The sequence below is a fragment of the Eucalyptus grandis genome, chromosome 4 (genome assembly GCF_016545825.1).
Source record: "Eucalyptus grandis isolate ANBG69807.140 chromosome 4, ASM1654582v1, whole genome shotgun sequence".
Taxonomy (NCBI): Eukaryota; Viridiplantae; Streptophyta; class Magnoliopsida; order Myrtales; family Myrtaceae; genus Eucalyptus; species Eucalyptus grandis.
Window position 1 is genome coordinate 38166627 of NC_052615.1, and position 13722 is coordinate 38180348.

General features: G+C 37.9%; 1 protein-coding gene across 1 annotated transcript; it reads right to left on the reverse strand.

The window, feature by feature from the left end:
• Nucleotides 1-218: 218 nt before the first annotated feature.
• Nucleotides 219-11928, reverse strand: LOC104442286 (elongation factor G-2, mitochondrial). Its single transcript, XM_010055658.3, is given in 21 exon segments — nucleotides 219-596; nucleotides 672-725; nucleotides 1327-1387; nucleotides 1482-1582; nucleotides 1786-1906; nucleotides 2045-2170; nucleotides 3379-3500; nucleotides 3601-3669; nucleotides 3751-3825; nucleotides 3913-4022; nucleotides 4328-4388; nucleotides 4529-4567; nucleotides 5589-5655; nucleotides 5783-5804; nucleotides 5807-5870; nucleotides 5978-6073; nucleotides 6877-6948; nucleotides 7285-7435; nucleotides 7523-7644; nucleotides 8320-8541; nucleotides 11405-11928. Coding segments are annotated over 21 exon segments (2292 nt in total). The 5' UTR covers nucleotides 11840-11928; the 3' UTR covers nucleotides 219-494.
• Between the last annotated feature and the right edge of the window lie 1794 nt (nucleotides 11929-13722).

Genomic DNA, 13722 nt, shown 5'->3' on the forward strand with positions numbered 1-13722 from the left:
GTCGGACACGCATGAGGAATAGAAAAAACCACACAACATCAACAATTAACATAATCCATTGAGCATGAAAGCACCATACTTTGCAAAATTTTCAATTAGAATCATTAAACAAGTCGAAATGAAGGGGAAAAAAAAGTAGCAGGAGAGTTCCTGTCGTGTTACCTTATAAATGCTCCAGCAAAAGATGTCTTCAGAGAAACACTGCGCACGTACACGCATAACTAACCCATCGACACATTCATAACGTAAAGGATTGGAAAATATATGGGTGCTCCATCGCCTACTTCGCGAGGGCGAGCATGTGTATGTTATTATCAATACATGGAGATTATTTGAGTTTACAAAATTTATCTGATCACACAACCGGATCACCTGTGGTACATTACTAACATATCTCTCTTCTTGAACAAAGAATATTACACGACGTAAAGGAAAAAGAATAAATAGACATTTTGATCCTCACAGAATGGGTATTGGGATTATTTATCCCAAAGCTATTCAGCCTTACTAGCCTTGTGTGCATTTACCAACTGCATTTGCACATCCTGAGAGACAGCTGAATGTTCCTTGTATTCCATTGTGAACTCGCCTTTGCCCTGCACAAACAGAGGATGCGTGAGACAGCGTGGATTTTGGCATTCGTAAAGGAATTCAATCAAGGCAAAAGCCACCTGTGTCATTGAACGAAGAGAAGTGGAGTAGCCAAACATATTGTTCAGAGGGACCTGGAAAGCAGGAAAAAAGAGGAGATGAAACGCAAGTTTCTGACAAAGTTAAGGAATAGCAATTCCCTTATTGACCGTGAGGGATCTGTTGACAGTTACCACATAATGTATCATATAGAACAAGTCCAGAAACCATTAATGATCAAACTTGCAAACCCTGAGACTCGACATATCAAGGCACACATAATCTAGAACAAGCCTCCAGTATAGTGACTTGGATTTTACTTATTTAAAACCAGTGTTATTGTATTTCTAAAAGGTAAGCTTATTGTAGTTTAAGCAAATAAGAACATGGACTCCAATAATATTTGCACTACTTTTTTAACATGGACTCCAATAATATTTGCACTACTTTTTTAACATGGACTCCAATAATATTTGCACTACTTTTTTAAGGCAAATTCTTGCCAAGATAACATTACCATGTAAATGGTCATTTTTGTTTTTCATTTGGCCAACGTACAGACAAATACTAATTCAGAAGCCACGAGCCTGACAGGCCAAAAAAAGCCAAACAACATACAAATTCACAACACCAAAATGAGCCTTCAACACTCTCAAGAAATTCTAAGGTTAAAGGAGGCAATAACGTCATGCATACCTGAGCCACAATTACTGTTTCATCTCCATCCTGGTCATTGCCTACGATTATACCTTTCCTCCTGTTATAAAAAAACATCGAGAACTTATTTAGCTTTTCAAACATTGGGGGAAGCATAGCAACATCATGGAGCAAAGATAGATGGGAAGGCTCACTTATTGATATCACCAGCAACAGTTCCCTGAAACTCTGTTGGTACTTTTAACTCCACCAGCATTATCGGTTCCAAGATTACAGGTTTTGAAGCTGAATAGCACTGTTTCACAGAATATAAGATTAGCACCATGAAATAAAGTGAATGTGTCACAATCAATATTTCCATATTTATTTTTTTTCCCAAAAGGCAAAGAAAGAAGTTGGGTTTTCTCCCCTATTTACTACTGCAGAGTGAAAATTGATGAGCATGATCCTTCAAAGCTGCAAAAAATAGTTCGCAGTGAACTACTGGACAAAAGGTACCTGTCTAAATGCATAGATGGCGGCCAACTTAAAAGCCAGCTCACTAGAATCCACATTATGTGAAGCACCATCAGTCAGAACAATGCGAATATTTTCAACAGGATGACCAATCAATGACCCCCTGCATGTAAAAAAGAAGCAGATTGGTCAAGGAATCAATTGCAATTTTCATGTTCAATTGGGGTCCGGACCATTGGCATTTCACAAATTCCAAAGAGCTCTCATAACAAATTTGGTTTAAGAGAAGAGAGTAACGCACGAGTTGGCAGCTTCTTTGAAGCCTTTCTCAATTGCAGGGATAAAATTGGAAGGTATGGCCTGCCCAACAATCATGTTTTCAAATTCAAACTTTACCAGCGACCCTTCTGGAAGAGGTTCAACATACCTGTCATTTGAAAATTTTAACAATCAAACAAAGCTAGATGACAAAATACACAAAAGAGATTCAACTACACCGACACATTAACTTCATTCACAAGGTTGAGGTAAGATTACTGAAATCCACAAAAATTAGCCTTGGATTGAAAGGAAAGGTAATGCTGTTTAATTCTTTAGGGGCTGCTATATACACATGCAGTGTTTCAACTCAAGTATCTTAACTAAGTTTATCACATAAACTATGAAATAATAGGCAGTAATATATCTCTTTATTCTTAAGCATAAGCCAAATTGCAAAAAGTTCTAAAAGTCATCAATCTTTCAAACCACTATTTAGACCTCAGCAAAAGCTCTAGTTAGAAAGCCATGGCCAAAAACCTCACTATATCTATAGAATCTCAAAAGGTCATCTCACAGAGAAAAGCATTCACAGGTAAAAGACAATCTTTGTAATTTTCTTCATGTGTGTTTTGCTGAGACCCTCACTAATAAATAACAGCTTTCTGATATACACTATCCAACTGTGCGAAAAAGTCACAAGGAGAAGCCTTCAAACTAGAACTTCTGTGAGCATGTGCCAAAAATTAGCCAAGGTTCTGCTGCCGTCCAAAGGGTGCAAAGAAGTACGTTAAAACAATAGGACTTCCATTTCAGTCTCTAGTGAGAACAATGACCCAAAAGTATCTCTTGTTCGATTATTCCTTACTTAATGGTAGACAAGGTACTAAAGCTAATCACTTCTAATATCCTGTCAAAGCAAAGAGCTTAATAAGTTTCAAAATAATTTGTAAAATCCGATCTACAAAGCATATCCTAAGAGCTTGATTGAGCAATTTAATATTCACTTGAGTTTTGATCATCAAGATAGATCTAACAGCAGCTACAGATAGCTGAATAGTTTTCAGGAAAGAAATAATAAGGAAATCACTCTCTGATATCAATTTAGCACTCGGCACAATTACAACAAATGTGTCAGTCATTTGTAACAAAGCTGTAAACTTGACCTTGTAGCAAAGCATGCTAAGTGAAAACATAAATGCTCATCGACAATACAACACAAAATAATGATAATGATGACGACGATAATAATAACAACAACAACAAAAGAGAATATCAAAGATCGTCCTGTTGCAAAACAAGAACTGAGATAAACATAGTCAAATGAACCAGACATAAGAATACAGCATTTGCTTATTCAGGTGCACCTTCACTTACCCACATACTCTACCATATTGACCCTGTCCTCCAGTTTGTTTCTTATGCAAGTAATCAAATTCAGCACGCTGTGTAACAGTTTCTCTGAAATTCACACGAGGCTTTCCGACAGTTGCCTCTACCTGTTTTAAGAGAGATGAGACTTTATTAAGTAATTATTTAACTCTCAACAGCAAAGAATGAAGGAAACAATTTTTGCATGACATGGAAGTGAGGACACACCTTGTACTCCCTGCGAATTCGTTCAACGTATACCTCCAAATGCAACTCTCCCATACCAGATATGATGGTCTATTTATAGAGAAAAGGTATATTACATCTAAGATGACAAATTGACACCAAAGATAATTTAAAATTGCATAGAAAACAAACCTGCCCACTCTCAGCATCCAAACCCACGCGGAAGGTAGGATCCTCCCTTTGGAAACGGTTCAAAGCTTTTGAAAACTATTAAAAGGATTAAAAAAAAAAACATGTAACGATCACCAATCAAATACAGTGGAAGAAAAATTTGGCAAGTTATATGCTACTCACTTGGCCCCCAGAATCTTTTGAAACTGGGGAAACAGCCAAGGACATCACCGGATCAGGCACATTCATGGAGGTCATGGTGTATTTAACTTTCCCATCAGTGAATGTATCGCCTGATAAAAGAAGAAAAACAATCTAATATTAAGTCCCAAGGGAAAAGAACAAAGGACAAAGACACTCATAATCAAGCTACAGACCAAGTTTTTTGGCCTCATGTTAGCCGACTTAGCTCATCACATGTAATTCAACTTCAATTTCAATTCCAACCTTTTTTTGACATTTAACTACAGGAAATTAACATTTTTATCATTACTCGTGGGACAAATTTCCCATCCCCCTTTTCAGGCAAATTAAAACTCACAAATCAACAATCAGTGCTAGCTGAGCATTGCCATGCTGGAGAGAGAGAGAGAGAGACCTGAGGCACAATCCATTCCAAAAACAGCAACAATTTGCCCAGCATGTGCCTCTGGAATATCCTGTTGAGTAGATAATCAAATAAGATCAGTGGTAGTTACCAATGACCAAAACTGACCTTGTGTATGAGTTTGATTTCTCAGATCAACCCAAATTAGAAGAAGATAATAGCTAATTAAGTTAATAGAAGTCAAGAACTTACCTCCATCTCATTAGAATGCATCCGTCCGAGGCGAGGAACCTGTTCCAGAACAATTAGGGAAGTCCATAACATGTAAATGGAATACAGAAGAAAGTGGCGGAAATTGAACAGAGAATCAGTAACATTTGCTTCTTGTACCCTTACAATACTGGAGTAGCAAGAGATTGCACCTAATACGAATTAGGGATGAATATGATGGCTTTGGCAATCTAAGGGCTGGTGATTTCTGTAAAGCTCTCAAATTCATCATAAAAAAATCCAACATTTTTTAGGATGCATTATTCTTGTTTATACATAGCATTTAGCAGATAAATTAGACCAGGCCACCACTGGCACCATTTTTGGCTCAACCATCTCAAAATTACCAGAAGTCACACTACTAGAATGATCATACACCAACCACAGTGGACTTAAGTTAAGAAGAGTTCAAAACAAAATCATTATTATGAAAAGAAGCATTCACTTTTGGACATATCAATATTGGTAGATGTTTTTACCACTGCTTCTCAAGTTCAAATCATTCTTCCACACAAATGGTAAAGCAGTCTTAGATAGATCCTCAAAGTTGCACAGAATACTCAGAACTGGTTTTCAAGAAAGCATGTCTCATGCTGGAACGCAGAAAGCATGTATCATGCTGGAATGCATAAAGCATGATTTCTGCTGGAATAGGCACAGAGGAACTAAGTCTGGAAAGAAAAATGAAAGGTCTTCCTTTATGTGAGGAACAGAAAGCCTTGTCAAAGTACAAAGTTTACTCATTAGAAGCTAAAAGCTTTGCTCTACACCTGGCTATTGGCTGGATTCCTTCATAGGTAGGAAAATTTTCTCACTTTGCTTTCTTTTGTCACATTTTCCTTCTGTTACTTTGTGATTTACACTCAAATTATCCAGACTACTGCGCTTTTACTACCAGCAGTATGTTATAATGAGATGAAGCATCTCAAAGTGAATATTTTTTTTTGTTTCGCCAATATAAACTGAGGAAACTTATCATGACAAATATGGCCTACAAAAGAAATAAAATCCAGAAAGCATCTTCTAAGAATTCTCAACACACCTTCAACTTCTTTCCAGTGTTTACATTGATGACAAAGTCCCCCTTTCGAATGACACCCTCGTAAATTCTTCATTAAATGAAAACAAAGTCAGATGTAAGTATTCACTAAAGCTTGCCACTCAAAGTAAAAGATTATAGGCAACCTGTAAAATTATAGGCATCCTAAAAGAGAGAAGCTTTAAATCACACCACACCTTAAATATGTTAACTGACCGACCGCCCTTCCTCCAATTTGAAGGCCAATGCTACTAATGGTCCATCTGGAGTTCCAGTCAACGCAACCTACTTCGACAAAAATACCTCAAATAACCAGAACATATAAAAAAAATTAACAATTCCAAAATAAAAATAAAATAAAAAAATAAAATTTCTTTGCACATTTGAAATACCTTTTCTTCCTGCTTGTTTTGATCAAGAGCATAATTACTGACTTCAATTGGACAGGGCAAATAACTGAGGACACCATCCAAAAGAGGTTGAACTCCCTGAAGGCAAGGATTCACCGTAACAGTGTGATCAACTCCAAATATTAAGTTCGCAATATACAACACAAAGCATTGCAAGATAAGGGGAACAAATTTCATATACATACTCAGTAAATTATCACACCCCCACCTGAATCAATGGATGAGACACACACCAACACGCTATACTTCTCAATCTTGGAGAAAATACACATCAATGAAAGAGGCACCCCTCTATTCTAAAGTTTATTGTTCAAGAGGACTCCCACATGGAACCAGACCTCGACAATGGAAACTTATGAAAGAGGAATGTTATTGTAATCCGTTAGTGTTGGATGTGTGAAAAAGATGCCAAGAGTCTGTCAGGCAAATTCAGTTAAAGATTTGTCCCAAAGCAAGATTTTGCCCTTACAATAGAAGAGAAACAGAAGGATCTTTTAAGGTCACAGATCCCCTTGTCAACTTGAAAGCAATTTCTTATAATAGTGAACTACTGACACAACTGGGCAATTTGTCATGGAATTTTTGTCAGGGTCTTAGCTTTTCCTTCCTACTTCACGTTCTGTTACATCTGGTATACATGGATTCTATCAATAAATGTTGGTTTTATCATACCGAAAGCAGATATATGAACAGGCACAGTCTTCCTTAGCATATCCCATCTAGCAAGATAAGGCTTAGTTTGCTGTCATCATCACTGCTTTTCTTTTCCTTCACATGCAATTCAAATCCCAACACCTTCCTCAGTATTAAATGGCTGATGCTACAGAGACAGGCAATAGGAGGACAATAGGTAATAGCAAAAAGAACGATTTCATCAGTACCTTATTTTTGAATGCACTACCCATGAAAACAGGTACAAATTTTTTTGCTATGGTGGCCCTGCGTATGGCTTCCTGCAATATGTTGCTTGTAAGTGTTACATGTTGTCAAAAAACAAGTAAAGCACTGAAACATTGATGACTGTTATATTAAAGGATCATCCCACTTCACGGTTAATTCATATCCTACACATTCATGAGTCTTTCAGATTATAGCGAAAATACGGGAGCTGCAACACATCTTTGCTGTGTGCATTCACAGAACAAACAATAGAGGCATAACTTATTACATGGAAAAACAGAATTTTAATAGTACTCCGGATCACACTCAATAGTTCGTAATACACTAGTTAAAACCAATCTCAACCTGAAAAAGAAAAATTAACTTCAAGAAAATCAAAAGAGCTAAACCTCAAGATCAGCAGATGATATAGGCTCATCACTGATAAATGCTTCGGCAAGTTTATCATCAACTTCCGAAACCATCTCAATTAGTTCACGCCTCTTTTCTGTGACCAGATTTTCCATATTGGCAGGTACCTCAGCAGTGACAACATTTTCACTGCATTAAATGATAATTCAATCAGCAAAGCAAACGGCAGTATCACATATAGACGACCTGGGGAAGCCCCTGGATTTAGAAACAGACCCATTGGAACCATGAAAATAATAGGCTTTCAACTGTACTAGGTCAACAAGACCCTGAAATTCTTCTTCCAAACCAATTGGAACTTGAACAGCAGCGCTATGGTGTCGAAGTTTAGACCTTGCCTGAGATTATAAAAAAAAAAAAAAAAAAATCTTGATAATTTTGTCTAACAGCTGGAAAACTTTTTAAATTCAAAATTAAGCGATGAGAGAAATTTCCTCATCGCAAAAAAATTAGAAATTTCATTAACTTGGCATTGTATCTACACAAAATGAATCCCATGACAATGTACAAACCCCCCCCTCTCTCTCTTCCTCTTCCATGGAAAGATCACATCATGTCTACACAATTTCATAGTCAAAATTTCCTTTGACGTCAAATTCTACAGGAAAATATCATTTACATTTGTAAGTAATGACACTTATGGTACCGAATGCTCTTTCTCCAGACAAAGAATTTCCATTGGTGAGATGACACTACATTGTCCAGCAGAAAACATGCACAAGACACCATAAGATTAACCAGTTCCCCAATTGAACTTACAATTTTCCAACACCTAGAACTGCCATGGATCATAATGTTAGAAGCACTACAGCTCAAGATAAAGTTCAAAACATTCATTTTATCATGATCGAAGCATGAAAAAGACACAGAGTAAGAGATTGATCTTCCCACCAACATTAATCTTGCCCAACCACAATTTTAGTCATGACAACCATAATTTTAGTCATGAGTAGATAAATGACAAAGCAAAAGATGATTTTAGATTTGTTATCATCGCTTTCTTTTAATAATACCTGGTTAAGAACTTTCCAAGGATCTGCTCCCATTCGATCAAGTTTATTTATAAATGCAACTCTGGGAACTTCATATCTTCTCATTTGACGGTCAACAGTTATAGATTGACTTTGTACGCCACCAACACTACAAAGGACAAGAATAGCCCCATCGAGAACACGTAAAGCCCTCTCCACCTCTATCGTAAAGTCAACATGCCCAGGTGTGTCAATAATGTTAACCTGCAATTCATCATGCCCAGAGCAACATATCCAGCAATGAGACAGACAATCCATAAACTAAAAGGTAACTGTGCAAATAATACAAAAAAATTCAATTAACAGAACCTAGAGACAGACATTCCATAGACTAAAAGATAACCGTGAACAATTTACAAACATTTGCATCGATTAAAAGAACCTAGAGTTCCTGTCATCAAGTTCGAAGAATTACCAGATTAGAAAAGGGTAAAAAACAAAGCAACATATCCGGAGATATAAACAGACACTCCATAGAGCGAAAGATACATATGAAAAAATACAAAACTTCTCATCAATTTACAGATCCTAGAGTTCCTGTATATCATGTTCAAAGAATTGCTGGATTAAATATAAGATAACAACTGAAAGAAAGACTATGCAGATAGCCATTAAAGAAAAAAAAATAAAGGAAGAGAGAAAGAGAAGATGAATGATCAATCAAAATTGAAGTTTCCTGAGCTCAGCAATTATTGACTCTGAAGGAGGAACAGCTGACAACAAATATATGATTTTTTAACACGGTAAAGAAAAAAATACATGATCTTCTCTTACCGTGTGAAGAGAGAAGTCAATCAATACACGGTTTTTTAAACAGTGTTTGATATTGCATCATTCATAGTATTACTACACCTTTCTTGTTCATTGCAGGTTGGTTATTCGTCAACTATAGGTTTGCATCAATATCATTAATAAACAAGCAACCAAGGACTTTGGCATGCCGCATGTCACCCCCTTACCCAACCAAAAGCAAACTTTTTCCATGATTTAAAAGTTTAATTGAACTTTTTGAAAGTTCAACCTAACATGTATAGGGTATGCTGCGATTGCACGCATCTAATTACATAGAGATGAGACTTCTCATGTTCATTTATTCCTAAACCTGTAAAAGGTGGCCTTTTTTGGGAATCCAGGGGCAATTTCACAAACCCAAACAAGCCCTTCTAGACAGATGGAAAGTCCTCATTATATATATATTCTTTTTTTAACATGACAGAAGGAAAGTCCATATATCTCTAATATTCAAGATACAAAAGAGATACTGGTGGAGTAACAGCCCATTTATGAGCTTAAAAGAACCAAACTTCATAGATAAAAAAGTTCGCCCAGTTTACACTAACATATAATGAAAGAGAAATGTCACTGAAAAAGTACACATCCTCCTAACACATTACCTAAAGACATTTCACAAGCTATCAAGAACTAATCTATGACAGAACTTGAATATTCAAAGGATATATCTTGTAAGACATTTTATTCATGCGGAAGTAAGTACACTCACAGCAGACACTGCTGAGACCTTATATTTTCATATAAGCACCAAGTTAGATTTAGTAACCATTGAAAGAAAAACTAAGATATACACTCAACCGGAGTGAAATTTATATGAATGTAAGCATTTGAATAGAAAGAGAAAACCCACTTTCACAGCAAATGTCCGAAGAAATGAAAAGACAGAGGCAACTGTTTGCATCCATAATGTTTAAGCTGAAGACAAGGTACATTCTCCACTTTTAGTGGAGTTAAGTTGACTCTTCTAATGATCTTTTCCTAGCAAAACACCATGTCACACCGAGGACTATGCATGCTAAAGTGAAGTCTTTGTTGTGACATAGTAAAATTCAGATACATACAGTTCACTATCATTTAACTAAAACTCTACCAGCACCACATATTCTTGCACAAAATTTGGACAGGATGCAAACAAGATTTTTAAAAGTAAGTTTTGTACGTGAAACTCACTAGATACACATGGTTGGTCAATTTTTTCTGTTAAATAAAGGTGGGACCCATGCCTTTGATAGGGATGCACAAGATTCAAAACGCAAGAACCATCTATCATATATTTATGTGAGGTGTCCCTCAACTTGCCTGGTCTCATTTCTATTGTCTTAAGATCAGATCAAATTGAATGAAAGCTCACACTTCTTTTCAGTTTAAAAAGATCCAAACCTCAAACTTCTCTCACAAACTCAAACTATGAAGGAGAATGTTCGTTAAACAAGAGAAAAATGGAAATGGTGCTCATTACTGACTTCTCTCTTACTCATATATATTAGATGTCAGTGTTCTACTTGCTTATTCATAACTTGTGTTACTTCTGAAAAACAGTTTCTTTTTTTTCAATGGTAATACATCATCAATCGCGTTTTCATCCTATACAAAATGCTTTCAAGATTGGGTCCTGCATAAGAAACCAGATCTTCCCCACTCTGTTCATCCCACTTGTTTTATTTGACCATAACCCTTCAAGTTCCCCATCCACCAAGTGAATCCAAGAAGTCAAGATAGCTTACGCTTTGGTACCTCCAGCCATCCAGCTTGCTATTCGGTATGTCCAGGTATCCCATTTTGACCAATGTTTCATTTGATCTCTTTAAGGACTGGCACTAAGTATACTACAGTTTCAACCTAAAAGACCCTGCAGATTCCAAAGTTTCCCTCAAGAATTCCAGCTTTTGATCTACTCCTTCCCTAGTTTCGTTTACATGCACTATCTCATTGGCTAAATGCATATGCAATTCTTCCTTTGCGGTTTCCCAACAGATAATGAACAACCAATTCAACAGGTACTTTCTCTTCAAAAAAAAAAAAACAGAGAGAGATACTTCCCACAACAACGAGACAAAGCTCAACACTACAGCTTCTACACAGAGCAGGACAGTAAAGCCACTATATTTACTGTGCATAGACAGCTTCCTCAAGAACAGAGATCAATCATTTAACATTTCCAGCTCTCATTAGCAGCTATCAAACCCCACAACATGATTCGATCACCAACCCCCATAATCAAGCTCACAACCTAACAGTAACCCGAAAACAGAAAGAAAAAGGCTTGCTTCCTCACCTGATACCCCTTCCAAGTGCAGTAAGTGGCGGCGGACTGGATGGTGATCCCCTTCTCCCTTTCCAAATCCATCGAGTCCATCGTCGCGCCGATCCCATCCCTCCCTCGGACCTCGTGGATCTCATGGATCTTGCCAGTGTAGAAGAGAATCCTCTCGGTGAGGGTCGTCTTGCCGGAGTCGATGTGGGCAGAGATCCCGATGTTGCGGAGCTTGTCCAAATTCTCCTTCCACCACGGCTCCTTGTCGTCCTTCGCCGCCGCCGCCGCCGCCCGGGCGAGGTTCCCCGTCGAGAAGTGCCGGAGGCGGGAGCCGCAGAGGAGCAGCGACGCGAGCGGCGATTGGAGGTGGTGCGCGGCCGACGGCGAGGAGAGGGGAGGCGAGGCGCAGAGCGTGTAGAGGAGGCGCGACGCCGACGATTTCGAGAGCCGCGCCATGGCGGAGGCGGCGGAGGCGGCGGCGGCGGAGGCGGCGGACGGCGGCGGGAATGTGGGGTTAACGGGGTTTCGCCTCTGTCAAAACCCTCGCAAAACCCCAGCAGCACCAGTAAGCTTCGAAATGAAGGTCGTCCGGACTCCGAATTCGGACACTTTTTTTGGGCCGGGTCGGGGCTTTGACTTTTTTGACCCGCACGTGCTTCGCCGGTCATCATCGGGTCCTTTTGTCTTTTATTTGTCTAAGTGCAGTCAAAGTGTGGCTGGTCTCACTTTTAATTTCTCAAAATCTTCCCATTTTGTTGGCTAAATATATTTTTTCCTTGCCTCAAATTACATCTATAAACACATCATTTTTACCTACATTACTAAGTAATCGACTATTTTTTTGGGTAAACAACTGCCGAGCTTCGCATACGCACGCAATGCGTGTATTCCTGTTAGTTCTCTTTTAGAAAAAATTCTATTATGTATGATATTCATTATGCAGCAAAATGAATTTAAAAGTTTTCAATATAACTTCACTGTGTGTGATTGGTATTTAGAAAATGCAAACGTTTTTATGCGGTTTGCATCACAAGTGTTTCGAATTGTTTCAAGGCAACACACTAACATAATAATTTCTGCAATATTAGAATTAAGTGTATCTCGACTTGAATTGTGAAAAAGTGGAAGTGGAGGGAGACTTAAAAAAAAGTAGCAGTGATGATGAAATTAGATAGATATAGAAATATGGCTATTTAATTTTTAAAGATTTAACTAAAATTCGTACGATTATTTAATTTTTTAGAATATTAAATTGATATTCCAGCCCATAGACATGATGTAACTTCAGTTATCCAACATTTTTGTATCATATGTGATCAATTTTTCAAAGTTCAAATGTTCTTTATTGAATATGCATAACAAGTATTTCAAAAGAAATGCATTAATAAAATCAACTCAGGTAAAGACAAATTTGCTAGTAATAATGAGTGAACTTGATGAAGCAAGAGAGGGCAACTCATATTGGGCATGCGACTAGCCCTAACGCATTAACCAACACGAGCTCTACCTATTAACCATGCCTATAAAACCACTCCAAGCTCGAAAGTGACAAAAGTCGTCAAGACATGCATACTCATCCCGATGAGCCGTCAACTCCTTGTCATCCCACCAGCTCAACGTGTAATCTCCTTGGCTTCTCAAGTTCTTTGCGGAGGAGAATTTTGACCATTTTCTTCAGTCCCCTATAACCAAATGATGGCTTCTCGAGAACATATCATGACTTTCCATCCACATTCACAAGAGACAATGACAACTGTGAATTGCTACACAGAATCTGAAATGGTATTCTTGCAATTCTACGGTTGAAAAAAAAAAACAAGTTCATGTTGTTCTATCACGAATTTAAAATTTAGCAGGAAAAGAAAGTTAACTGGAGTCCGGGGATGACAATTACTAATGTCACTCGTACTGCCTCGTTACTAAACTCCTGTTTGAATCATGGAAGTTCATGTTATTCACCCAGAACGTGCTTGAACCAATTCGTCCGCCCTAAGTTTTAGGCCTCATTGGACTTCAAGGAATTTCTGGGCTTCATAATAAGAAAAGAACACAACACAAGAAAACAAAACAGGAGGTCTCACTTCCTACTTTTCTTCCTAATATCGAAACTAACCCGGCGAAAGGCTCGTAAGTCAGCGAACAGAAGTAATCCCTGAGCATGCCGAGAGTCCTTGAAAAATCTGATGTCAAACAGTTGCAGTGGGCATCAGAAGGAAGCTACAGTCTCTATTGCCAACGGATTCTATATTACAACTTTAGAATCATAACATGATCGATTTGAGGATGTACATGTTTATTGTAGTGGCACTCGTCGAAATTTCACCCTTCAACAGGATTTC